Here is a 27883-nt window from a genome sequence, read left to right as displayed (position 1 = left end):
TACAACATGCTGACATGAGGATGTTTCCAACCGATTTCTCATACACAAACAGCAGTTGACCGGCGTTGCCTGGTGAAACGTTGTTGTGATGCCTCGTGTAAGGAGGAGAAATGCGTATCATCACGTTTCCGACTTTGATAAAGGTCGGATTGTAGCCTATCGCGATTGCGGTTTATCGAATCGCGACATTGCTACACGCGTTGGTCAAGACCCAATGACTGTTAGCAGAATATGGAATCGGTGGGTTCAGGGGGGTAATACGGAACGCCGTGCTGGATCCCAACAGCCTCGTATCACTAGCAGTCGAGATGACAGGCATCTTATCCGCATGGCTGTAATGGATTGTGCAAGCACGTCTCGATCCCTGAGTCAACAGATGGGGACTTTTCCAAGACAACAACCGTCTGCACGAACAGTTCGACGACGTTTGCAGCAGCATGGACTATCAGCTCGGAGACCATGGCTGCGGCTACCCTTGACGTTGCATCACAGACAGGAGCGCCTGCGATGGTGTACTCAACGACGAATCTGAGTTCACGAATTGCAAAACGTCATTTTTTTGGATGAATCCAGGTTCTGTTTACAGCATCATCATGGTCGCACCCATGTTTAGCGGTGAACGCACATTGGAAGCGTGTATTCGTCATCGCCATACTGGCGTATCACCTGGTGTGATGGTATGGGGTGCCATTGGTTACACGTCTCGGTCACCTCTTGTTCGCACTGACGGCACTTTGAACAGTGGACGTTACATTTCAAATATTTTACGACCCGTGGCTCTACCATTGATTCGATCCCTGCGAAACCCTACATATCAGCAGGATAATGCACGACCGCATGTTGCAGGTCCTGTACGGGCCTTTCTGGATACAGAAAATGTTCGACTGCTGCCATGGCTAGCACATTCTCCAGATCTCTCACCAATTAAAAAAGTGTGGTCAATGGTGGCCGAGCAACTGGCTCGTCACAATACGCCAGTCATTACTCTTGATGAACTGTGGTATCGTGTTGAAGCTGCATGGGCAGCTGTACCTGTACACGCCATCCAAGCTCTGTTTGACTCAATACCCAGGCGTATCAAGGCCGTTATTACGGCCCGAGGTGGTTGTTCTGGGTTCTGATTTCTCAGGATCTATGCACCCAAACTGCTTGAAAATTTTAATGGCCAGTAGTGTATACGCCAGCGCTTGTTCGCTCGCTGACCAAGTCGTTGTGATTGAAATGCGTTTCATCGACAGGATTCCAACCGCCTCCCTCTTGTACCTCTATGGCCAACTGCCCTCAAACTCGAAGTTGAAGTATGTAGCATAGTGGAGTACTAACTATAAAAAAGAAAACTGTGCACACTTCTTGCCTCTAACTTACTGTTTATGAGTGCCTGTCGGCACACAGGGGTTGAACAAAAAATGGGAACACCAGAAACTCAACACATTATCATGCCTAATACGTTGTAGACTATAGACAAACCTTTGGCATTCAAAACATCTTCCAGCCATCTCAGAATGGATAAATACAGTTCCTCTACCGTTTTCAAGGGGATCTTAAACCATTCTTCCCGCAAAATGGTGAGAAAATCAGGTAATGATGAAGCAGGTTGATAGCAAACAAGCACCCCTCTCTCCATATTGACAACAAAGGCCCAATGATGCTGAGATCTGGAGACTGAGGTGGCCCACGGGAGGTGCGGCAATTCACCTTCGTGTTCACAAAACCAGTACTGGACGACGCAAGCTGTGTCAACAGGTGACCAGGTGTTTTGGAACACAGCCTCACCATTGGATAAGAAACATTATACCAAGGAATCTGATCAGCCAAAATGGTCACATAATCGTTGGTAGTAATGCGACCTTACAGAGTAATCATGGGGCCCATGGAACACCAAAATAAGGCTGCCAACATCATCATCGAGCACACTTCGGCTCCCCTGGCTACGGCAGCGCCTACCATACGAGTAACAACAATATTCCCACCTTAAGATTCACTTAGCTTCGTCGTAATTCACTCACACCTACACTGTGCTGACCGCGACTGACTCTTGCAATTTATTGAGGACTTTCCACAGGTGCGGTTCGTACTCAAATACACTACTGGCCATTAAAATTGCTACACCAAGAAGAAATGCAGATAATAAACGGGTATTCATTGGACAAATATATTATACTAGAACTGGCATGTGATTACATTTTCACTGAACTTCGTTGCATAGATCCTGAGAAATCAGTACATAGAACAACCACCTCTGGCCGTAATAACGGCCTTGAAACGCCTGGGCATTGAGTCAAACAGAGCTTGGATGGTGTGTACAGGTATAGCCGCCCATGCAGCTTCAACACGATACCACAGTTCATCAAGTGTAGTGACTGGCGTATTGTACCATTTATCAGCATTTATTTGTGTGTATTGACTGACTTCATTTTTTTCTGGATTTTTTTCGTTTGACCCACAAGCGTAATTAAATCTTGCAGGCTTCTGATATAAATTTAGTAGATTTCATCGTGACATTACAAACAATCACCTATGGAAGTGAGACACGGAACACGACATCTAAAGACAGAAGCAGAATTCAAATAACCGCAATGAGATTTCTTTGAGAGGTGGTAGAAGTCTCATGGCTAGGCCGTATAAGCAATGGAGGAGTGAGACAATCTCAAGTTAGAACTGAGACGATATACACAAGCAGAGTTTATACGCAAGAAAAAGGTACCCACTAGTCGATGTTTATGCTTTCAATATTGATTTTGGACACCGCATACTAGAGAGGAATTTATTGTGCGAATAATTTCTACTCATAAAATTCATTTAATTTTATCGTGTAACTCAAATATTTCCATATTTATAGAGATTACGTGTGTTCTTCGACAGAAGTTATCTTTGGAGCACCGTTTTCTTAGTTTTCAATGCAGGTGAACAATTTTGTGGCTCTAGAAAATTTTATATAAGCTAACATAATTTACTCAACCTAACCCAAGTTCCCGATGCACTATGAACAGAAAAGGATACCGAGAAACTTCGAGGGTCTAGAAGTAGTCTTGGTAAATTATACACTTTTTCCAAGCCCCGAAAAACTTCTGGAACTGGATCTTTCGTATAGCTTCTAGCTCTCTCAGCGACTCGTTTTTAATGTCTATGCTTCTGAAATAACGGCTCTTTAAGATTTTCTTTATTTTCTGAAACAGAAAAAAGTTTCATGGGGCATGTCTGGCGAATATGGAGACTTGAGTATCATTGCAGTTAAAAAAAATCACGACAAGCAACGAGGTGTTAGCCGGGTGTATTAACGAATTGCTAAAGCCACAAATCCTAGCATTTTTGTCAAACCGCTTCACGCAAACGGCATTAAGTTGTAATACTCCTTACTGATCGTTCGACGTTGTGGCAAGAACTCGTCGTGCGTTATTTCGTTAAAACTGAGGAATACAGTGAGCATGAACTTCATATGTGACAGCATGTATCGAGCTTCTGTGGCGTTATATAGAATGCTTTCACTTGAACAGTTGGGCGTTTTGGTTCGGAATTCTACAAATTTATAAGAAACTTCCCTGTCACACGTTTCATGCCTAAAGCATCCCGAAAACCTTCATGGCCTGAACCAGCTGGTATGCCAACGTCATCACTGACTACTGAGACTATGATTCGGAGATTGTTCATAATCATTTCTTTCACTTGATTGATAATGTGCTAGGAAGTCCATGGTGCGCTGGCATTTTCAACGACTTCACAGCCTTCTTTAAAGGGCTGACACCACTCGTAAACAAGTCACTCACGGCAAACTAGGCAAAAGCAGTATTTAACTTTCACAATATTTAACATATTTCAGAGGTTGCTGCACTTTACTTCGCTATTACATCAAAATTAGTATAAATTCTCTGATTCATTTTTATACAAAACTAGCTTAGCGACCGCTGCTTCTTTATTTAATCGATTTTAATGCTGTTCACAAACTTCAACACATTCTAAGCTTTTTTACGCTAATTATGGCCGTCTTTTCAGACTGCTGTTCTGACCAAAAAGCGATTCTGGTAGCTGGAGCCCGAAGTTATGCTTTTTGCGCTTTTGTGGATATATTTCCTTAGCAACTAACATCCCCTGAAAATAATTTCTTTATACCTAACCGAGAAGTGAAATACCAATTTTCATAAATTTAGCTTTAAAACCGAGAAGTGAAATACCAATTTTCATAAATTTAGCTTTAAAGTTTTTTCAATGTAACGAAATATTTTCTTAAAAATTTTCATCCGCTATTGCACTCCCTTAGGGGTTGAATTTCTAGAAACACTGAAATGCGTCTATTTTTATTTCTAACCGAGAAGTCAAATATCAGTTTTCATAGATGTAGCCTTAAAAATCGTTTAGCACCTCCTCAGTAATTACTTGTTTTCAAAACATCTTTCGTCTACTATTTTATTCCCTTAGCTGAATATCCAAAAATGTTGAAACGCGATTTTTTTTATTTTCTGACTGGGAAACCAAATACCTATTTTCGCAAGTCTAGCTTAAAAATTGCCTTAATAGTGACATATTTTCAAAAATCCTTTCATCTCCTGTCTCAGCTCTTTAGGAGCGTAGTTTCGAACAATCCCTTCTTAAACGATGCCTACAGTATAAGATCCACACCCTCTCTAAACTTCAAGTTTCTGTTCTTAGCGGTTTGGGTTGAGCGATGATGAGTCAGTAAATCAGTGTAACCCTATTTCAGCCCCTTAGGAGTTGAATTTCCGAAAACGGTGACACGAAGCCAAATACAAATTTTCTTAGATTTTCCTTCAGAAATGCTTGCACAATGAAATAGTTCCATAAAAACTTTCATCCCCCGTTTCACCCGCATAGGGACTGCATTTCCAAAAACAGTGAAACACGAGTTTTTTTTATTTCCAACTGAGAAGCAAAATTCAAATTTTCATAGATTTAGCTTTAAAAATTCTTTCATAATAAAATATTTTCATAAAATATCTCATCCCCTATTTAACCCCCTTAGGGGTCAATTTCCAAAAACACTGAACATGTATTTTTTTATATTTATAACCGAGAAGTCAAATACCAGTGTTCATAATGAAGCTTTAAAAATACATTGGTAGTTCGTTAATAATGTTATATTTTCAAAGATAGCTTTGACTCACTATTTCACCCCCATAGGATAAAATTTCCAAAAAATGCTGCAACATGTATTTCTTTATTGCTGATTGAGAAAGCAAATACCAATTTTCGTGGGTCCAGATTCAAAATTGCCTTAATAGCGACATTTTTAAATCAACCCGTCATCCTATATTTCACCCCTTTAGAGACTGAATTTCGGAAAATCCCTTCTTCAGCGACGTCTGTAGCGTACAGGCTCCCAGGTAGATGCTATTTTTCTTGACTTCCGGAAGGCGTTCGATACAGTTCCGCACTGTCGCCTGATAAACAAAGTAAGAGCCTACGGAATATCAGACCAGCTGTGTGGCTGGATTGAAGAGTTTTTAGCAAACAGAACACAGCATGTTGTTATCAATGGAGAGACGTCTACAGACGTTAAAGTAACCTCTGGCGTGCCACAGGGGAGTGTTATGGGACCATTGCTTTTCACAATATATATAAATGACTTAGTGGATAGTGTCGGAAGTTCCATGCGGCTTTTCGCGGATGATGCTGTAGTATACAGAGAAGTTGCTGCATTAGAAAATTGTAGCGAAATACAGGAAGATCTGCAGCGGATAGGCACTTGGTGCAGGGAGTGGCAACTGACCCTTAACATAGACAAATGTAATGTATTGCGAATACATAGAAAGAAGGATCCTTTATTGTATGATTATATGATAGCGGAACAAACACTGGTAGCAGTTACTTCTGTAAAATATCTGGGAGTATGCGTACGGAACGATTTGAAGTGGAATGATCATATAAAACTAATTGTTGGTAAGGCGGGTACCAGGTTGAGATTCATTGGGAGAGTGCTTAGAAAATGTAGTCCATCAACAAAGGAGGTGGCTTACAAAACACTCGTTCGACCTATACTTGAGTATTGCTCATCAGTGTGGGATCCGTACCAGGTCGGGTTGACGGAGGAGATAGAGAAGATCCAAAGAAGAGCGGCGCGTTTCGTCACTGGGTTATTTGGTAACCGTGATAGCGTTACGGAGATGTTTAATAAACTCAAGTGGCAGACTCTGCAAGAGAGGCGCTCTGCATCGCGGTGTAGCTTGCTCGCCAGGTTTCGAGAGGGTGCGTTTCTGGATGAGGTATCGAATATATTGCTTCCCCCTACTTATACTTCCCGAGGAGATCACGAATGTAAAATTAGAGAGATTAGAGCGCGCACGGAGGCTTTCAGACAGTCGTTCTTCCCGCGAACCATACGCGACTGGAACAGGAAAGGGAGGTAATGACAGTGGCACGTAAAGTGCCCTCCGCCACACACCGTTGGGTGGCTTGCGGAGTATCAATGTAGATGTAGATGTAGATGAAGTATGGGCTAGGGGATGAAGAGCCAGTAATTCAGGACATTGTCTTTTATATATAGAGATATATAATCGCGAGTACCGCAAAAGCACATGTAACATTGTCGACAGCTAACAACATATAAATACAGAATATAGCTAAAACTGTATAGGCACTTTTCGGACATGTTTACTAACAGAACAATGGAAAAAATGCCGCGAATCTGGCGAATACAACGTGCTATGTTGCAGAATTCCCGTTACTTCTCACCCCATAAAATACTGAGACTGTCATCGGCAGTCGATCCCTAGACTTCAAAGTCAGTAAATCAAGGATTACATGCATCCTATGAAAAGAAAATTGGCTCAACTCTGTGGCGGGCTATTCAGCAGTTTCAAGGAAATTCGATAGTTACTTTGTGAGTGATCCTCGATATTTCGATTATTTTCGTTGGTCAGGATACTTAAATACTGCATCGCATGTCAACTGACCTCGTATTTTTTTGGCCACTATTCACGTGTTGTGTGAATCCACAGCGAATCACATGAGCTGAATTGTCTAAAAGCTACCCTCCAGTAATCATGTTAACATTGGTATGAAACGCATCTCTTTGTTTGTCTTACTGTGACATACCCTCTTTATTTTCAGATAAGATCGAATGGTACAGTGGTTATCCCTGTGCCTACAGCGAGCTTTCTAAGTACAGCAATCAATGCGGGCACCAGAGCCTTTTCCGAAGTACTACAGAAGGCGACGTGAACGGCGAAGACGAATCTGCGCTACACTAGGTAGGTGAAAGGAGACATTGCATTTGTCGTAATGAACGAATATGTCTCATGCCTTTTATACTCCACAGCTACAAAAAAATTTATAAATCATACAATTTTTCTGCACCGCTGCTGCTGTTGAAACGTCTTTATTCCTCTGGTATCTGTGACCTCAGGGTCGTCATCAGGCGATACCTGCAGTGCAACTGACAACAGTTACAGGAGCTGGACGAAAATAGGAAAACACCAGAAACTTAAAACATTACCGCGACTAATACAGTGTACGAAAACCGCTGGCATTCACAACGGCTCCAGTCGTATAGGAATGGATAAATATAGTTTGTTTATGGTTTTCGAGGGAATCTTGTATCATTCTTCTTACAAAATAGTAGCAAGTTCGAGGATTGGTGATGGAGGTAGTTAACGACCATGCATCCTTCGTTCTACGGTGGACGACAAACGCTCAGTAACACTAAGAACTGGTGACGTAGGTGGCCTGGGGAGACGCGACGTAATCCTTGACAGTAATGCGACTTTGGAGAGTATCTAAGGGGATCGTGAAATACCACGATATGACTGTCCAGACCCTCACCGAACACCCGCCATGTTTCGCTCATTGGAAGAAAAGCCAATCAGAACCTGGAAACGGTTCGATATAAAAATCATCCGACTAAATGAGCTCCTTCCATGACTCTGCAGTCCAGGTTTCATGGCTTCAAAATCACGTTTTCCTGTTGAGGGTTTTTGCATCACTGATGTGTGGACTTGGAATTCTAGCTCGCCCGGCAGTTCCCAAATTATGGAGCCGCTTTCATGTTGGTTTGGTGCTGACAGGGCTCGCGAGTCCAACATTCATTTTGTAAGCAGTCTGTTTATATGTGTGTATGTTGGCAGCCCTGCAGACTGTATTAACATCGCTGACAGCGCTCTGCGCTCTCGGTAAAAGACTCTGTGGTTAGACGGACTAGCAGTTAGCAGTTAGTGAACGGACGGCTTGAACATGAGTCCTTCGCGGAGACTCAGTGTTGGTAGGACATGCATTGTAAAATGAGGATGGATGTAGTTGGTAATGTTTGGGTAGTGGAATTATTGACGACTATATAATTTTTGGAACTGGATGTCACATGAATAAGATAAAATCCGCTAAATACATTGTTTGCTCTTCAACAAACTCTTTCTTTTGCTAATCATATGCCTTCTAGTAGCTGAATTAAATCGGGTGATGCTGAGAGGATTAGATTAGGAAATGAGACACTTAAAGTAGTAAAGGAGTTTTGCTATTTGGGGAGCAAAATAACTGATGATGGTCGAAGTAGAGAGGATATAAAATGTAGACTGGCAATGGCAAGGAAAGCGTTTCTGAAGAAGAGAAATCTATTAACATCAAGTATAGATTTAAGTGTCAGTTTCTGAAAGTATTTGTATGGAGTGTAGCCATGTATGGAAGTGAAACGTGGACGATAAATAGTTTGGACAAGAAGAAAACAGAAGCTTTCGAAATGTGGTGTTACAGAAGAATGCTGAAGATTAGATGGGTATATCACATAACTGATGAGGAGGTATTGAATAGAATTGGGGAGAAGAGGAGTTTGTGGCACAACTTGACTAGAAGAAGGAATCGGTTGGTAGGACATGTTGTGAGGCATCAAGGGATCACCAGTTTAGTATTGAAGGGCAGCGTGGAGGGTAAAAATCGTAGGGGGGGACCAAGAGATGAATACACTAAGCAGATTCAGGATGTAGGCTGCAGTACGTACCGGGAGATGAAGCAGCTTGCACAGGATAGAGTAGCATGGAGAGCTGCATCAAACCAGTCTCAGGACTGAAGACCACAACAACAACAGCATGCCTCCTAGTTGGTAGAGCCTATAGTAGTTAGAATATTTTTATTTAGCTGGCTGTAGTTGATGCTTGCTGTAATTGCTTTAGGTCGTGTTATGAAGATTTTCTGTGAGGTAAGTGACTTAAGAAAAGTATGGGTTATTGTTAGGATTGCTTCCAATTCAGAGCCATTCTTTTGTGTTAATTATTTGAAGCCATGTTGTTATTCTATAGCAGTCAGATTATGTTGGGCTTGTATATTGTGGCTAATGAATGAACAGGTTACGTTTGTGATGTCTTTGTCAGGGAAAATTCCGTAGGTCAGTGTTGAAATGTTAAAAATAAGTAACGAGACAGTAGGTTCAGTTTCACTCAGTAGGTTCACCAGAAGTTTCATCTGGCGGTAAAGACCAGAAGTTTCACTCAGTAGCAGCAGTTGCACTCAGCAGTTTAAGAAAGCACTAAGAAGTTTCAAGTTCTTCAGTGACGTTTGCAGCTATCGTCCTCTTATTCCCGGAACATTGCTTTTCAATGACCCTCTATCACGATCACTCAACACACACTTTCGTCCGAATTCTGACAGGGATTGAAGTTTCTCCGCTTTCCTTGCATGCGGTAAAAATGTTTGATGTGGTGCTCCTTGAAACACCAAACACTTAGGCTCCCCTGGTTAGGAAGCACACACCATAAGAGCACCATCGCATGTTCGAATTCACTCAGCTGTGATATAATGCACTCACAACTACACAGAACACTGTCCTGAATGTGACTGACATCTACAACGAATTGAAGGCGTCGCACAGGTCCCGTTCGTTGCAAATACATCAGCGCCATCTGCAGACTTGTCTAGCGTCTGCGTTTATGTTCAAGTATGAATTTATCGTGTTGCTTCCATATTTTTGTCCAACCCTGGTACACTTTACGTGTGGCATATAAACATTGTTATACATTATCAGTACATATGTGTCAAAAGATATGCTCTACATGGGAGATGATTATGAGCAAATAGTCGAAATTGGTCAGTAATGACGAATATAATATTTTATTTGAAGGAGACAGACTCTGCGGAACCTCGACATTTGTGTTATGACGTCAGCAAGTTAACGTATCGTACTCACATGTCATTCCAGCGGGAACAATGAGAACGTTAACTGCCCCGTAATGGGTGGCCAGATAACCCCAATATTTATTAACGTCAATAGTTTTTAATACATTATCAGTAAGTAAATAAGCGCTGCCAGGGCAGCAGAGCGCAAGACAGGCAAGGAGGCCAGAAGATCGACCTCCATCAAACTAATTAAAGGTGGAAGTGAACAAGTCAGACGACTTAAACGTCCCTGATATAAACTAATCATATTACAGCATCTCCGTGTAGAATCAAAAGACTACACACGTGTTATTTTAACGAAACAATTCTGACGTTTTCTGTTATGTTTGAAATAATTAGTATGTTCCAACTAAGATGGAACGTCCAAAATGACGTAGAAGGAAGGAGTTAGAGAATTTAAAGCTGAAGTCTGGTCCAAACCAAATACGCAGCAGTACATCAGCTTCTTTGTCCACGTCCTAATTTTACATAAAGACAGACATAATGTCAGTAGCGAATCATGCTGCCCCCTTTGTCATTTTTATTACATCAGGATCACTAATTATTAGAATATATTCACGTTACTCGTTTCAGCACGCTGTTGCCATAGACATTCAGAAAGAAAGGAAAATTTCATCCTAAGTTTCAGAAAATGGTTCTGTATACATTAACGTAGACAATGGAATACATGATTCTACTTCAATATATTTCGTTGAAAAATATTATATCCCTACAGCTGAATAAAATACAGTTCACTATATATTTTTAGTACGAACTTGTAGCCAGCCGCTGTGGCCAAGCGGTTCTAGGCGCTTCAGTCCGGAACGGCGTTGCTGCTACGGTCGCATGTTCAAATCCTGCCTCGGACATGGATGTGTGTGATGTCCTTAGGTTAGTTAGGTTTAAATAGTTCAAATCTAGGGGACTGACGACCTCAGATGTTAAGTCCCACAGTGCTTAGAGCCATTTGAACTATTTTGAACGAACTTGTAACAGCTTTCGATTGGTATAGGGCATTCTGTCCTAAGTTCACGGTAAAAACATATGCACTTCCAATCAATTACGTCTATAACGAGCTCAGGAATATCTCACGATATAACTGTTTCTCAGCTGTACTTCATTGCTTTATTAAGTCACAACTGCACTGCGCAACAGAATTAAAGGTTATTATAGAGGGAGACCAAGAGATGAGTAAGTAAACACGTTCAATAGGATATAGATTGCAGTAGTTACTCAAAGATGAAGAGGATAGCACAGGTTACAGTAACGGGGAAAGCTATATCAAACCGGTCTTCAGACTGAAGACCAACAAGACAGCTTCAATGGAACAATGTGTTTTATTCGAGATTAGGTGAATACTCGGCAATGCCTGGGTATGAATTTATTTCAGTTCTGTTAGTCCATCCCCCTTTTCCTGCTCTATCTGTCAATCTCCTCCGGCCCTATTTCTGTCCTTCTCCCTTCTCTCTTTCTCCACCTCCTCCACCCCTCATCCGCCGTCCATCCCCTTCTACCCCCCCTCTCTGGCCATCTGCTACTCCCACACTCTCTGTCCATCTCCTCAAAAATGGTTCAAATGGCTCTGAGCACTATGGGACTCAACTGCTGAGGTCATTAGTCCCCTAGAACTTAGAACTAGTTAAACCTAACTAACCTAAGGACATCACAAACAGCCATGCCCAAGGCAGGATTCAAACCTGCGACCGTAGCGGTCTCGCGATTCCAGACTGCAGCGCCTTTAACCGCACGGCCAATTCGGCCGGCTCCATCTCCTCCTCCCCATTCTCTCGGAGCACCTAGTCTTCGTCCCCCTCTGTCCGTGTGCTCTTTCTCCTCTCTCAATCTACTCCTCCTTCATCTCCTTCTGTTCCCTCTATCTCGTCCGCGCCATCTCTATCTCCTCTTCCTCTCACTCTTTGTTCATCTCCTCCCCAGTCCTCTCTCTCTGCATCTCCGCCTCTTCCCTTTCTCTGTCATTTCCTCCTCCTCCCTTATGTCTGGGTCCATTTCCTCCTGCCCCCTCTTTGTCTGTCCATCACCTCCTCCCCTGTCCTCTTTCCGATACCACTTCAACTGTAATAACAGGTTGCTACTTGTGTCTCTCACAGTGTTTCTTTCCAGATTGTAAAAATATGTATACCAGCTTTTGGGCGAAATCATCCAGGAGTTTAGGAGAAGTACTTTATCCGGGGCTTTGCTCTTGCATAACCTCATGTCACATATTTTCAAATATATTCAACATATTTCACTGGTACTTGTACATTCATTTCACTTCTATAGCTAGCGAATTCGTCCTGCAGTTGCGTTTTCACGTAGTTCAATGTTTTTGACGTCACATCTCCTGAAATATTTGTCGTATAATGGCCGCCGGAGTGGCCGTGCGGTTCTAGGCGCTACAGTCTGGAACCGAGCGCCCGCTACGGTCGCAGGTTCGAATCCTGCCTCGGGCATGGATGCGTGTGATGTCCAGAGATTAGTTAGGTTCATTTAGTTCTAAGTTCTAGGCGACTGATGACTTCAGAAGTTAAGTCGCATAGTGCTCAGAGCCATTTGAACCATTTTGTCGTATAATGATATGACAGGTACATTCAGCGGCATATGTTGATACTGTCTACGTAATGGTTCAAATGGCTCTGAGCACTATGGGGCTTAACTTCTGAGGTCATCAGTCCCCTAGAACTTAGAACTACTTAAACCTGACTAACCTAAGGACATCACACACACCCATGCCCGAGGCAGGGTTCGAACCTACGACCGTAGCGGTCGCGCAGCTCCAGACCGTAGCGCCTAGAACCACTCGGCCACTCCGGCCCGCTGTCTACGTAATGTATTGCGAATATAGTTAGTAGCAAATAAGTAATAAATTTAAACATCATGTCGGATGCGGCAGCTTTAACGCATGAACAACAAAAATGTTGTAGTAAGCAATTCACGTGTTTCTTGTTGTGGAGGATTTCAGCAAGAAAAAGTTTCATAAAGGTTTAAAATTATACGTAAATTTTTTTGCAGGTAACTAAGTGATATTGTTCTCAAATACCAGATGAATAAAGTCTGGGAATACGCGTAATGTACGAACAAAGGGTGATTCCACGTCCCCTACCACTGTCGTGTTATGCAACCCGAAATATTACATCTGGCCTTCATAAAACACGTGTGGGATTTTCGTATTCTCTCGCTGGCTACGTGCAGTCTTTTAGTCCTACAGAAAAAATTAAACGACTTTTTCTTGGGGAAATTTCTCGTTAGAAATTGTACTTTCCCAGTTATTCAAGAAAAAAGTACGAAAGTGACCTCCAAACGCACCTCCACTCCCACTCTCAGCTCCCCACCGGTCAGGATTTCTACTATGTTTTCAATGGCACTTTGTCCTACCACTGCACAAAAAATTTGCGACTGTACGAATGGTTTCCAACTTTCGACATCCTTTGGTCTTTACTGACTGCCGTTGTTACGCCACCGGCTTAGACGAGCACTCCTAACCTGTAAAAATTGACGTTTGTGTGAAATTCACAAAACTGTACACAGTTGTACTCGTCAAGCCTTCACTACGAAACTGCTTTGCTTATTAGGGTTATGTCTGGATCAAATTGTCAACGTAATCAGTTTTAGGGTAACATTTACAAAAGTCACAGGCACGTTTAAATTAATAATGTTAAAGAAATAGCCGACTGTGCTGTTGGCATCACAGCCCAGTCAATAGCGATCAAAAAAGGTCAGATTTCTGGAATATTTCATATAGTCGGAAATTCTTGTACTGTGGTTGGAAGGAGTGCCACTAATTAAATACTGGAAAACCTATCTGGTGAGGAGTGAGTGTGGGGTGGAGGTGCAGTGTACGTCACTGTTGTATGTTTTTTCTTACATAATGTAACTTCTCCTAGCAAAACACATATTATATGTGGTAATAAAGGAGAAAAGAATAATTGAACTGGATGATTGTAATTGCGTGGACAACGATTGTGTGAACTTTATGTAATAAAGAAAACCATTATGTGCCATGTTTTATACTTGTATAGAATTACGTAACGATTTTTTTAAAGATATCTGTGTCAGCGAGTACTGAAACCGCCACAGACGATACTTATTAAATATCAAACAAAGGTGAGAATATGTCATAACAAGTATAAATAGTAGTGATCGAGAATTAATTTCTCTGTCGTCTTCTTGGAGTTACGTGAGTAAGAAGAGCCTGTGACGCTATATTGTATGCTTGTGTAGCATTCTTTTGTCAAGATTGAGAGAAGGACGCCATTGGGTACTGATTCGTAAAGATGTGTAATAATTTAATCTGTCTAAATGTTTTGAATAGAGCTACTTAGTGAGAACTTGCATTATGATTTGTAATAAGCTTGCCTGGTATTTTATCCCATCCTTTTAAAACATTTTCAGCTCTTTAAATATTATTCGTGGTGCAGAGCTGCGCTACGAACGAACGAGCCGCTGTCGCGGCGCATTCAAACTGCGCTCCTTGACTCCTTTTGTCCTTGATGTTGCCTATCTTCGCATGGACTACTCAGTTTGTATATTTTACTAATTTTTTTCATAGTTCCACACAACTTCTTCCTGTTTTCTCGATTGATCTTTGTTCAGTTTTTCAAGGCCTATCCACTGTGCCAACTAATAACTAAATCTGAGGGGGATGCGATGGGGGGGTTCCCTTGTAAGATAAGTCGTAGGGTCAGTATTGCCTCACGTGTTCCAATATATCTATGAAATCCAAACTGATCTTCCCCGAGGTCGGCTTCTACCAGTTTTCCCATTCGTCTGTGAACCTAAGGGTAAGGAAAGGAATACGTGACTAATGCCTTCCTGGAGTCTGTGTGCGCTCGCGCTTGGCTCACCTTCCCTGTAGACCTTGGCGACGACGGCGTCGATGGTGAGCGAGGCCCAGCCGTAGCGCTTCCAGTGGTCGCGCGTCGGCGCGCACACCTCGAGGAAGCGGTGCGCGTGGTCGCGGAAGCAGGCCATGTCGGCGCCGCAGTCGTGGTCGGCGGGCAGCGGCACGGCGGCCGGGCTCTTGGCGCCGGCCACGGCGCAGCACACGTCGACGGTGCGCCACAGCACGCGCCGCGCCGCCTGCCGCGGCCAGCCCACGGCGCGCAGCCGCTCGCCGCCCAGCAGCGCCCACAGGATCACCGACACCCGCAGCCGCAGCGCGCGGTCCTCGTCGCTGTCCGACGGGCCGTACACCGACTCGTCCTCGACCCTGCCCCCGCCGGACGCCCACTCGGCGTCCGCCCACGCGCACTCGCCGGCCGTGGGCTCGAAGTGCGGCATCCCGCCGGGGAGGACCCGTCGCACGCGGTACAGTTCCACCACCTCGTCGTCCGACAGGTCTCCCTCGGTCGGTCTCTGCTGCTCCGGTCGACTCTCCCGAGACGGTGCGCGGGGTGCCGTCCTGATGACCGAGGCTGGAGGGCGGTGCCGGTCGTCTGGCGGACTCTTTGAGGAACGGACGGCACCCACCTCACCCCTGTTCACATCTTTCAGCACGCGCCTCCCCTGCACCGCACCAGTTGGACTTCCACCCAATTCACTCTCTATCCTTTCCTTAATCGCAATCAGCTGTCCTGCTGCTGTCCTCACATCACTTCCGACCTCACGGATTACGAACCTGTTTCCGTCTCCCTCTCTCGTTATCATGTACCTACTCCTCTGTCCACCCGGTTCTGGAGCCAACACCGTAGAAGGTTCCGCGGTGCGACCCTCGGACCTCACTTCTCTAAACCGCTCAGTTTCCACCTCGGGCTGGAGTGGCGACGACTTCTGCCCACTACCGACCTTCCGACTGTCAGCTGAAACTATAACTGTCCTGACGACTTGTCTCGAGTGCTCTCCACCAGAGTGGACTCCTTTTCCACTGCCTCCCGCCCCACTTGTCACTATCACACTGGCGGGAGTCACCACCGGGTCCCTGTGTGATTTTGGGTTCCGTTCAGTTGGCGAACAACGCTCGTCAGAACTAACGTATCGTGACTCCCCACGTTCAAAATGGACCGCTTCCTTCGCAGACACAGCCCCGTCCCTCTGTTGGACTAGATCTTTCTTACTTAGGTCGAGCGTGCCATTCACATCGCCCTTAGAATTATAGTCGTTCAATGGCTTCCTACAACTACCTTCGTAAGTGACGCTCTCAATTTCTGGTCTTGAAATCCGTTCCTTCCTGTCAACTGGATTAAATTCCTCTTCTGCACGTAGGCGATCCCCAAATCTCATGCGCCACTGCCTGACAGAGCTGGTTTCCGAATCGGGTACTGCATCTCTAGATGCGGGACTATTAGAGCGGTGCACCGATTCCTGGCCGAGCGCATCCTGCCCTCTTAGGTAAGTCTTCAGGATATGAGAACCATATGCGACTGGCCAATGATTAATCGATCTTAGTTCAGCATCTCGCGATTGCGCTCCGACAGTCATGGCTTCTGTCGTCAGATAGCGAGCATGTCGCACAGCAGTTTGAGATTCGTGCTCGATTTCGGCAATTGATAACAGCCTTTCGTTGCCGTAAGAAAACCTGGACACTTTTCTTGGAGGTTCGTCGTCAGCTATGTCACTTATTGGGGTGTAAACAACCCTTATGGGTTTGCTGTGGTGGTATGCATACTCGCTATCTCTTGAATTATCAGGTGTCATTCTGGCATCAGATCTACGGCGCGCATTGCTGCTGTTGACGCCATTTGGGTGTGTTGTACCTCCTATCACTGCTGCGTTAAAATCAGCTCGACTACTTACTGGGTTCTTCACTACCATTCTAGGTGGGGGAGTAATGTAACCGCGAGGAATAAATGTTCCACTGGGAATATATCTGTGCACTGTCTCCAGGGGTGGTGCCATTTTTTCAAAGTCCACAGCATTCCTGTCCCTGGAATTTCTAGTCTCAGACACACTTCCTTCCACACGAAGATACCTTCCCGGGGCGACCACAGCTTTTAATCCACTGTGCACGCTACTATGTGAAGTGTTTACGAAAGCTGATTTTTCACTCGGAATTGGAATAATTACTGCACGATTTGGATTGTAACTGCTAAATTGTTGTAAATATCGATTCGGCGCCTCATCTCTGTTGTTAGGTAACAACTGTACATTAGCCCTGTCAACAGATTTCGTTCTTAGAATTTCATCATGCCCTCTAGCTTCTTCTGGAGTACACCTGTTGAGCTCTCGTTGTGGAGTACTATCATCACCTGTCGATACCACTACGCTTTTGCGCTGAACTACTGCCGCAGCATATTTCACGTTGTCAAGGAGTACATGTGAGTCAATTGCTGATGATGTGCTGGTAGACATCCTCACTGCAGAAGTATCCATTGTGTACACCACTTCGGTACTGTTGCGACTTACTGGGCCACTTAGTGTGTCAGAAACTCTCACGTTGCCATTGCTGGATACAGAAATATCCTTCTCAGGCGGCAGGACTTTTCCAGGAATATATAGTGTGTATCCACCACACGACTTGACGTACGGGACGTGGATGGGAGAATGTATTGTGGAGTTTCCATTGTGTTTCAAAGTCGCTACTTGCCGAAGTTCGTGATTAGGTGCTGGCCGGTCTGAGCTACTAGTCGGCTCTGGAGGTGAAAATGCCATCTTGTCGTCATTCACAGAATACACCCCTCGGTAGCTATGCCTGTGAGATTTGTCAGCATCCTCAGGTGTCACACTGGAAGAAGAAAGCTTTCCTGTTCCACTCTCTTTATTCCTGTGTGCTTCGCCAACTGAGTCGCTCCAGTCAGAACTGGATACCCTCATCCTGACTCTGACTTCCTCATCAGAATAACAGCCACTGTCCAGCGAAGGGACGCGGTCATCATCTATAGCAGTGTGCTCTCCTCCTGCTTCAGTGGTGTCTCTACTGATCTGTTCAGCAGAAGAGGGTATTTCAGGATGTGGAGTGATGTCTTCGTACTGGACCCGGTTGGATGCGACCAGCCTCCTACTCTGCTCCAGCAGCCATTGGCGTCGATCCTCGACTGGGTCGAAAGTTTCGACATCGATGTATTCGTCGTCACTGTTGGTGTCCCGGGTCATGTTCGTGGCCGACACTCGGACGTCAGTTCCGTCGGGACGAGCAGCAGACATCTCCATCCATCGGCCATTCTCCATTGCCCTAAGTTTCCCACCATCTGCGGCTGTCTTCTGAGAAACCTGGTCTTCAGTCCCGACAATCTCACCCTGAGAAACTCTCCTTTCGGCGCCTGACTGCGGTTGTAACTGTGGAGGCTCGCGGAAGAGATATCTCTTAATCCCCTGTCGATTAGTCTGGCCATTAGTACTAGTGGCAGTTACTGCAACGTGTGTGATCGAGCTCTGCTTGAACCCCTCTGTGACTTGAACGTCTTCTCTCGAACGCGTTACAACTGTCACAGACAGTTCTCCGTTGCCCTCCACTGCTGTGGAACCACGCAGGGTGTCATTAGCAGGGGATCCGGCGCCGTTCCTACCAGATTTCACCAGATTCATTGCTTCTGGCACTGAATCCATTGTCTCTCTTGCATCAAGCGGTGACTCTGGTGACAATGGAAGCATCTGTGTAACTGTACAAATATCCGTTGCACTGGCGTTGAGAGACCATATTCCCTAGCACCAGCGGGCGATCATCGTCCAAGGCATGCTTCTCTGCAACAAGAAATGAAGTGTGTGTCATTTAGTTGCCCAAAATTACCCAATATATAAAATTAACCTAACCAAAGTACACTAAGCCTATGAGGTCTTATTATGTGAAAGAAAGGCTGCATTTTATGGATATTATTCTTAATATTTGCAGCCATTCAAAAGATTAGATTAGTGAATTATGTAAATGTGACCTACGATGAACTGGAAACGCGTACTGTGGGCATCTAGTGCCTACAGAAAAACGGATGGAAACATGAAAAGAATCGAAAAATGAGAACCACTAATGACTGCTAGCAGGAAGAGGCGAAACGTTTGATCAGAAGTAAAAAAAAACTTTTGTTGTAAAAGACGAAATATCTCGTATCTACAAGATAACATATTGATGTTAATTGTTCGTACAACATGTATGATCGGTTTCGGAATATACATTCCAGCGTCGAACTGATTATACACATTAAAACCATCCTAAGCAAGAACAAGAAAACACAATTTTGTCTGTATTACAATGCGAAACATCTAATACAAGGATGATATGAGAAAACACATCCCTGACAAGTATGTTATACGTATCAACAAGTAGAAATTACAAATTTACACTATAATTAGGATGCAAAATCTGTCGGAGGAGCCAAAAAGATTATGTGATGAAACATCAAATAAATTACGTGGGTAGCCAGAAAGCCAGTTTTTTAATTCTTTTAATCGTTAAATACTTGCATCCCCGCAACCATCCAAACATATCTAACTAAAAAATTTCTCTCTACTGTACATATAGCTCTGGACCCGGCGACACTATTAAAATTCAGGCAATTAATTCCCGAAGCATTCGCAACAAATTTCCAGAGTTTCAAGTGCTCCTACAAAACAGTGGAGCTCACAAAATACAAAGTGCAGAAAATTGTTTACATCCCGAAATTGACAGCAGTGAGATTTTTAGGGACAATGTAAAAATATATACCTTAAGTTTGGCTATTGGTAAATGGAGGTGGTCTATTTGCCGAAATACACAAAAAACCGAGACCCATTGACACCTCATGGTAAACAGTCACTGTAGAGAAACTTCTAAAGAAACAGAGGCAGTGTGTCACGGTTCGGAAGAAATTCTCTCTGGTTTCGGATGGCTAGCTCAGGTAGAAGATAGCCAGTCTTGCTGGCGAGATGAAGGCGAAGCTCACCATCTGTAGTATCGTTGACAAAATAGATTGCAGTCCTTTAGTACAGAGCCGGGTGGAGGTTCTCAATCAGAGGCTCAGACGGTTCTGCGATGGTGTAGGTGCCATACGGTGGAGGGTTTCTGAGTTCCGCTAAATTAGTTAGAGGTCCACTACACGCAGGAAGCGGATACACAGGAAGTAGGGGCTGCGTGGAAGGGAATGGGTGGTTTTTTAGGTTAGAGGATGTTGGGAAAGAGTAGAAAGGGCTTCTGTCTCAATGGGTGTAGGACGACCACAGTAAGAGGGTCGACATGGGAACAATCAATAATTCAGTTGTAAACTGTCGTAGCTATGTTGGAAAATAAAAAAAACAGAGCTCCAAACGCTAATAAAAAGCACTGAATCTCAAATCGTTAAAGGAATGGAAAGCTGGCTAAAGCCGGAAATATGTTCAGCAGAAATTTTTACAAAGAAACTAACCATGTTTAGAAAGTATACGTGAAATACAGTTGGTGGTGGAGTGTTTATTGCTATCAGAAACAGTTTAACTTGCAGTGAAATTGACGAAGGTAATTCCTGTGATTTAGATCGGTAGAGGTTATACTTGACAACTGGAATAAATTACTAATTGGTTTCTTTTCTCGACCCCTCGACTCAGATAATACAGTTGCTGAACAGTTCAAAGAAATTTGAGCGTCATTTCAAATAGGTACCTCACTCCTACAATTATAGTTGGTGGTGAATTCAGTCTACCCTCGATATGTTGGGGAAAATACGTGTTTGAACTCGGTTGTAGGCATGAAACGTCGTCCGAAATCGTACTGAATACTTTCTCAGACTATTGTTTTGAATAACTCTAAGAGTAAATTGTTGTGGAAACATATTTGGACCTCTTAGCAATAAATAATCCTGACCAAATAATGAGCATAATGACAGATACTGGGATTAGTAGCCATAAGGTTGTTGAAGCTAGAGTGAATATCGTAATATGCAAACTTACCAAAAATAAACGGAAATTTAAGAAAGCAGATAAAAATTCGCTTGACACCTTCCTAAGATACAGTCACCACTCCATCTAATCTGACTATGCAAGCGATGACCAGATGTGGTTTTAATTCAAAGAAACAGTATATCAAATAAATTAATAAGAGATGGTACTGGTCTCCCATGACACACAAAGCAGGTCAGAATACTATTGCAGAAGCGACGAAAAAAGCCTGCCAAATTTAAAAGAACGCAAAATCTCCAAGATTCTCGAAGTTTTGCAGAAGCTCGAAATTTAGCGAAAATTTCAGTGCGAGATGCTTTTAATAGTTTCCACAAGGAAACTCTGTCTGGAAATCTGACAGAAAACCTAAAGAGATTATGGTCATATGTATATAATATACCAGATCAAGACGCAATAAATACCATTACTGCACGATAAAAATCGTGACGTTATTGACGACAGCTACTCTGAAGCAAAGTTACTAAAAACTGTTTTTTGAAATTCCTTAAAAGTAGATGTGCTTGGTATAGTGAAGCAGCTTAAAACACTTAAGAAAGGCAAGGCTTCCTGCCCAGATTGGTACACCAATCATGTTCCTTTCACGGTATGCTGATACAATAGCCCCATACTTAACAGTCATATACAACCGCTCCGTCATCGAAAGTTCCGTACCTAAAGGATGGAAAGCTGCACATGTCACATTAATACCCAAGGAAGGAAACAGGAGTAATCTACTGAATTACAGACCCATATCACTAACTTCGATTCCGCAGTAGGATCGTGGAACATATACTGTGCACGAACATAAAAAATAGCCTCGAAGAAAACTAACTGTTAACAAATAGCCAGCACTGATTCATAAAATATCGTCCTTATGAAACACAACTAACTCTTTATTTTCACGAAGCAATGAGTTCTATCGACAGGGGACGTCAGAGTGATTCTGTATTTTTAGATTTCCATAAGGCTTCTGACACAGTTCCTCACAAACGACTCCTAATCAAATTGCGTGCCTATGGAGTGTCGTCTCAATAGTGTGACTGGCTTCGTGATTTCCTGTGAGAAAGATCATAGCTCGTAATAACTGACCGAAAGTCATAGAGTAAAACAGAAGTAATATCTGGCGTTCCCCAAGGAAGTGTTACAGGCCTATTGTTCCTGATCTAGATAAATCATTTACAAGACAGTCTGAGCAGTCCTCTTAGATTGTTTGCAGATGATACTGTCATTTACCGTCATGTAATGTCATCAAATGATCGAAACTAATAGCAAAATGATTTATACAAGGTATCTGTACGGTGCAAAAAGTGGCAACTGATTCCCAAACATGAAAGGTGTAAAGTTATCCACATGAGCACAAAAAGGATCCGCTAAATTTCAGTTACACGATAAATCACACAAATCTAACGGCTGTAAACTCAACTAAATACTTAGAGATTACAGTTACGAATAACGTACATTGGAACGATGTCAAAGATAATGTAATGGGAAAGCAAATTTACTAAAGAAACTGTTTACACTAAGCTTGTCCGCCCTCTTCTGGAGTACTGCTGCGCGTTGTGGGATCCGCACCAGATAAGACTGACCGAGGCATCGGAAAAGATCGAAGAAGGGAAGCTCGTTTTGTCTTATCATGAAATAGGGGAGATAGTGCCTGGGATATGACACACAAATTGGGACTCCAGTCATAAAAACAAAGATGTTTTTCGCTGCGGCAGGACCTCCTCATAAAATTGCAATCACCAACTTTCTCCTTGGAGTATGAAAACATTTTGTTGGCGCTCACCTGCGAAGGAAGGAATGATCACTATAGTAAAATTGTATATAGCGAGCAAGAGCGGTCCCATCGCACTTCCCTGGGACACTCCCAACGACTCAGTTGTCTCGTTACTATTACGTTAAAATGATTTAGAGCTAGTCACACATCATCAAACTTATTCCATATGCTCGCATTTTTGTTAACAGTCAGCAGTGCGGCACCGAGTCACATACTTTCCGGAAATCAACCTGGTGTTCAGTTTGCACACCACAGTTTAATAATCAAGATCGTTTTAGAGATGAACGACATGACCCTAAGAAGCCTTTCGATTAATTAACGCAGCATCCACCATTCCTACATCTAGTTTTATGTCGCTGGTCCACATTAAATCACTCTGTCCATTTACGCGCAATGCTTAATATTTATTTATTCCGAGGATCAGTTTCCAGTCCTTGCACAGAGCGTAGATGACGTGCAGGTCTTCATTGCCTTAGGTACAATTTTATGCCGTTGTGCCAGTCATATATGCAACTGCAAACCACGCGAAGAGACGCGTTATGTGCCTGAAACTGAAAATTTAGAAACACTAGGTCTTGTCAGTTTCGATTTATGGCTCTGACATGTAATCCATTCAAAATATGTGAGATGCTCGGAGAAAAATGGACAGACGCGTGTTTGGGGTTACTACGGACGAGTGGATCGTTGCACTGACTGAAATGGAAAAGATAATTATGACTGTAAAGATAATAATGTGGATACAGGCATTTAGTCTGGCGAATAGTTGGAAGTTAGACCAAGGAATTTCTCTGGTGGACTGATTCAAAGATGCAAGAAAAGTCCAAGACTACAACATAACAAAATGTAGGTAGATGATATTAGAAAACAGGTATGGACAATGCGGGCGCACGTAGCAGAAGATCTTAGTGGATGTCAAATGGCTGAAATTGGTCATGACGTGATACCTTTCTCTATGAGTGAAACATTATTTTACAAAAACTGTAAGTATCTTCCTGTATGGGAGGTTCATAGATGATTACATCCGCCGAACCTGTTATTTCTCATTTTTATTTTTTTAAATGCAGCATTTAAATATATTGTTTTTGTTAAATTCTGTACAGCGTGAAGTCGTTACTCTGTAACAATCTAACATTCAACTTTTTCCCCTGGGGGAAACCAAGGAGACTGCTTTCTCCATGACCACGCATTCGATTTAAATCTAGTCTTTTGTTGAAACTTCCTGGCAGATTAAAACTATGTGCCCGACCGAGACTCGAACTCGGGACCTTTGCCTTTCGCGGGCAAGTGCTCTAGAGCACTTGCCCGCGAAAGGCAAAGGTCCCGAGTTCGAGTCTCGGTCGGGCACACAGTTTTAATCTGCCAGGAAGTTTCATATCAGCGCACACTCCGCTGCAGAGTGAAAATCTCATTCTGGAAACATCCCCCAGGCTGTGGCTAAGCCATGTCTCCGCAATATCCTTTCTTTCAGGAGTGTTAGTTCTGCATGGTTCGCAGGAGAGCTTCTGTGAAGTTTGGAAGGTAGGAGACGAGGTACTGGCAGAAGTAAAGCTGTGAGTACCGGGCGTGAGTCGTGCTTCGGTTGCTCAGATGGTAGAGCACTTGCCCGCGAAAGGAAAAGGTCCCGAGTTCGAGTCTCGGTCGGGCACACAGTTTTAATCTGCCAGGAAGTTTCATATCAGCGCACACTCCGCTGCAGAGTGAAAATCTCATTCTAGTCTTTTGTTGATTACGCACCGTTCTGCGCTGTTACAACTACGCACAATGTTTCCATGCACCCATCCCGGAGCTGATGTATCCTATGGATATAAATCAACCGTTTTCCAACATGTCGCTGTGCCTCCAGAATTTATTAGCAACACAATAAACTGACCCAGAGGACCTGTTCCTACTGATCCAGTTTGCTACCAAAGACAGATCATACTGTTATTGTGCTACGTCATATTGCCTGTACATTATCTACGCGAATTAGTTTCAGTGGTAAAGCATTGGACTTCATGTTCTGACTTATTACACGATCATCATCTCACACACCGAAATTGCTGCAAACGTTTCGAAAGCTTAGACAAAAATCCGCATTTTGTTTGCTGTGTGTTCGCCATGTGAACTTCTAAGTATCTACACTACTGGCCATTAAAATTGCTACACCACGAAGATGACGTGCTACAGACGCGAAATTTAACGACAGGAAGAAGATGCTGTGATACGCAAATGATTAGCTTTTCAGAGCATTCACACAACGTTGCCGCCGGTGGCGACACCTACAACGTGCTGACATGAGGAAAGCTTCCAACCGATTTCTCATACACAGACAGCAGTTGACCGGCGTTGCCTGGTGAAACGTTGTTGTGATGCCTCGTGTAATGAGGAGAAATGTGTACCATCACGTTTCCGACTTTGATAAAGGTCGGATTGTAGCCTATAGCGATTGCGGTTTATCGTATCGCGACATTGCTGCTCGCGTTGGTCGAGATCCAATGACTGTTAGCAGAATATGGAATCGTTGTGTTCAGGAGGGTGATACGGAACGGCGTGCTGGATCCCAACGGCCTCGTATCACTAACAGTCGAGATGACAGGCATCTTATCCGCATGGCTGTAACGGATCGTGCAGCCACGTCTCGATACCTGAGTCAACAGATGGGGACGTTTGCAAGACAACAACCATCTGCACGAACAGTTCGACGACGTTTGCAGCAGCATGGACTATCATCTCGGAGACCATGGCTGCGTTTACCCTTGACGCTGCATCACAGACAGGAGCGCCTGCGATGGTGTACTCAACGACGAACCTGGGTGCACGAATGGCAAAACGTCATTTTTTCGGATGAATCCAGGGTCTGTTTACAACATCATGATGATCGCATCCGTGTTTGCGACATCGCGGTGGACGCACATTGGAAGTGTGTATTTATCATCGCCATACTGGCGTATTACCCGGCGTGATGGTATGGGGTGCCATTGGTTACACGTCTCGGTCACCTCTTGTTCGCATTGACGGCACTTTGAACAGGGGACGTTACATTTCAGATGTGTTACGACCCGTGGCTCTACCCTTCATTCGATCCCTGCGAAATCCTACATTTCAGCAGGATAGTGCACGACCGCATGTTGCAGGTCCTGTACGGGCCTTTCTGGATACAGAAAATGTTCGACTGCTGCCCTGGCCAGCACATTCTCCAGATCTCTCACCAATTGAAAACGTCTGGTCAATGGTGGCCGAGCAACTGGCTGGTCACAATACGCCAGTCCCTACTCTTGATGAACTGTAGTGTGTTGAAGCTGCATGGGCAGCTGTACCTGTACACGTCATCCAAGCTGTGTTTGACTCAATGCCCAGGCTTATCAAGGCCTTTATTATGGCCAGAGGTGGTTGTTATGGGTACTGCTTTCTCAGGATCTATGCAGCCAAATTTCGTGAAAATATAATCACATGTCAGTTCTAGTATAATATATTTCTCCAATGGATACCCGTTGATCATCTGCAGTTCTTCTTGGTGTAGCAATAATGGCCAGTAGTGTATTATCTACGCGAATTCGTTTCATCTCACACACCGAAATTGCTGAAAACGTTTCGAAAGCTTAGACAAAAATCCGCATTTTGTTTGTTGTGTGTTCGCCCTGTAATGTAGTATGAACTTCTAAGTATCTACTCGAATGTAAGTAATGTGCTTATTTTGGAGACAACGAAATGAAAACTTGTACGAACATTCTTAAAAACAATAAGGTCTTTCATTTCAGAAATATTACGAATCGAATGATGTATTTCGTTTCCATGCGAAATATACAGAGGACAAGGATTTTAGAAGCACACATACAGTAACATTTCTGTTGTTAAATGAGAACGCTTGCTGTACTCTGTACATTAAGAAATACAACGCCAAATATTAGGAAATGTTAGGGATACCCCCGCCCCACACCGTAAGATGATCTGCGGAGTGTAGACATAGACTTACAGCTAGACCGATAAATAAGCCTTTCGTATCAATTTTATGTCTTAGGGATCGCAATCAAGTACAATACTGGTTAAAATACAAGGGCAGCGGCCGATAATACGACGCACCTATTTGATTCGAGATGGGGAGTTATTTTCTTGTCTCGCGGGGCAAAATTTTCACACGGCACTATACGAGCAGTTGATTCTGTAACTGGACATTCGAATAATGTTTCACGACAGTCACCTCGGTACTGCATACGATAGCTGTCCACTGACTGTGTTTCACATGTCGCAGTGTGTGTTATCTTTTAATCATTTCTCACTGTCACAAGTAAATGTAAGACACATACATAACATAAAGCCCCCTGTCGTAAGTAAATGTAAGGCGCCTACGTGACATAAAGTCCCATACTCAGAGAATATATCTAGGGGAGTGATGATTGTATGTACAGTGGTGCGGTTTGTGTTGTCATGGACGAAGCGAAGGGAGAGGGTGGAACCCGGTGTTGATACGTAGAATAGCTCCAAAAGGGGGCGCCCAGCTTAACTTCCGTATTCGACGGACGGAATACCATCAACAGGTTTACGTGGCCCTACTTCATGAGACTCTGCCGCATGGACTGGCGTTCAGGAACTTTACACCATCTCTCTCTTCCTCTTACCAGCCAAATACTGGCAGTGAAAATTTTACACCACCAGGGTTCGAACCGACGGCTCTCAGAGTCGAGCGCCATCGCATAAGCATGCGTTAGCGGCCTCGATTACGGTGACAAGTAAATACAGGGTGCGGCAGCATTCTTAGTGTAATATTAAAAACACACCATCAGGCAGTAACTGTAATTTATTTATTACCTCTTATGTCAATTAATAGTTAAAGGTATGCCATTTATTAATGTGTAAGTCACTGTCCATTACGTGAATTACTTTTTGAATATGACTCCCGTCAAATGATGCCCCCTCTGCACGACACATTCATCTAGGCGTTGTTGGAAGCTTTCCATAACTCGGCGTAACGTATTCCCTTGGCCACTACCGACGGCACTTCTGATGCGATCCAACTCAGGGATGGTGGCCAGAATTTGCATGAGTTTCTTGCGACAGACATATCCCAGTAGATTAATTTCCCGTTTTGATGACATTTCCTGGCCGCCTCTCTTACCTGACCTTTCATGTAATAAATAAATTACAGTTACTGCCTGATGGTGTGTTTTTAATATCCTACTAGGAACGCTGCCGCACCCTGCATAAGGGGACGCTAAACTAAATGGACCTATTTCTATTTTTCAGAGCGCCACAGGCTATTGCTTTATGATGGCTGAATACGATTTAGCA

At 43.6% G+C, this 27883-nt stretch overlaps 1 protein-coding gene across 5 annotated transcripts in view; it reads right to left on the bottom strand.

Moving 5' to 3' along the window:
• The window catches only part of LOC126458335 (uncharacterized), a 214863-nt gene that overhangs the window by 96126 nt on the left and 90854 nt on the right, over window positions 1-27883 (bottom strand). For all 5 annotated transcript variants that reach the window (XM_050095295.1, XM_050095300.1, XM_050095299.1 and 2 more), the window contains exon 2: window positions 14931-18702. In XM_050095295.1, coding sequence (XP_049951252.1) covers window positions 14931-18612 — 3682 coding nt within the window. In that variant the 5' untranslated portion in view covers window positions 18613-18702. The remainder of the gene's footprint in view (window positions 1-14930; window positions 18703-27883) is intronic.

This window comes from Schistocerca serialis, chromosome 2, assembly GCF_023864345.2.
Source record: "Schistocerca serialis cubense isolate TAMUIC-IGC-003099 chromosome 2, iqSchSeri2.2, whole genome shotgun sequence".
Lineage (NCBI taxonomy): Eukaryota > Metazoa > Arthropoda > Insecta > Orthoptera > Acrididae > Schistocerca > Schistocerca serialis.
Note: the sequence above shows the minus strand (reverse complement) of the source record. Positions and strands in the feature narration are given on the sequence as shown.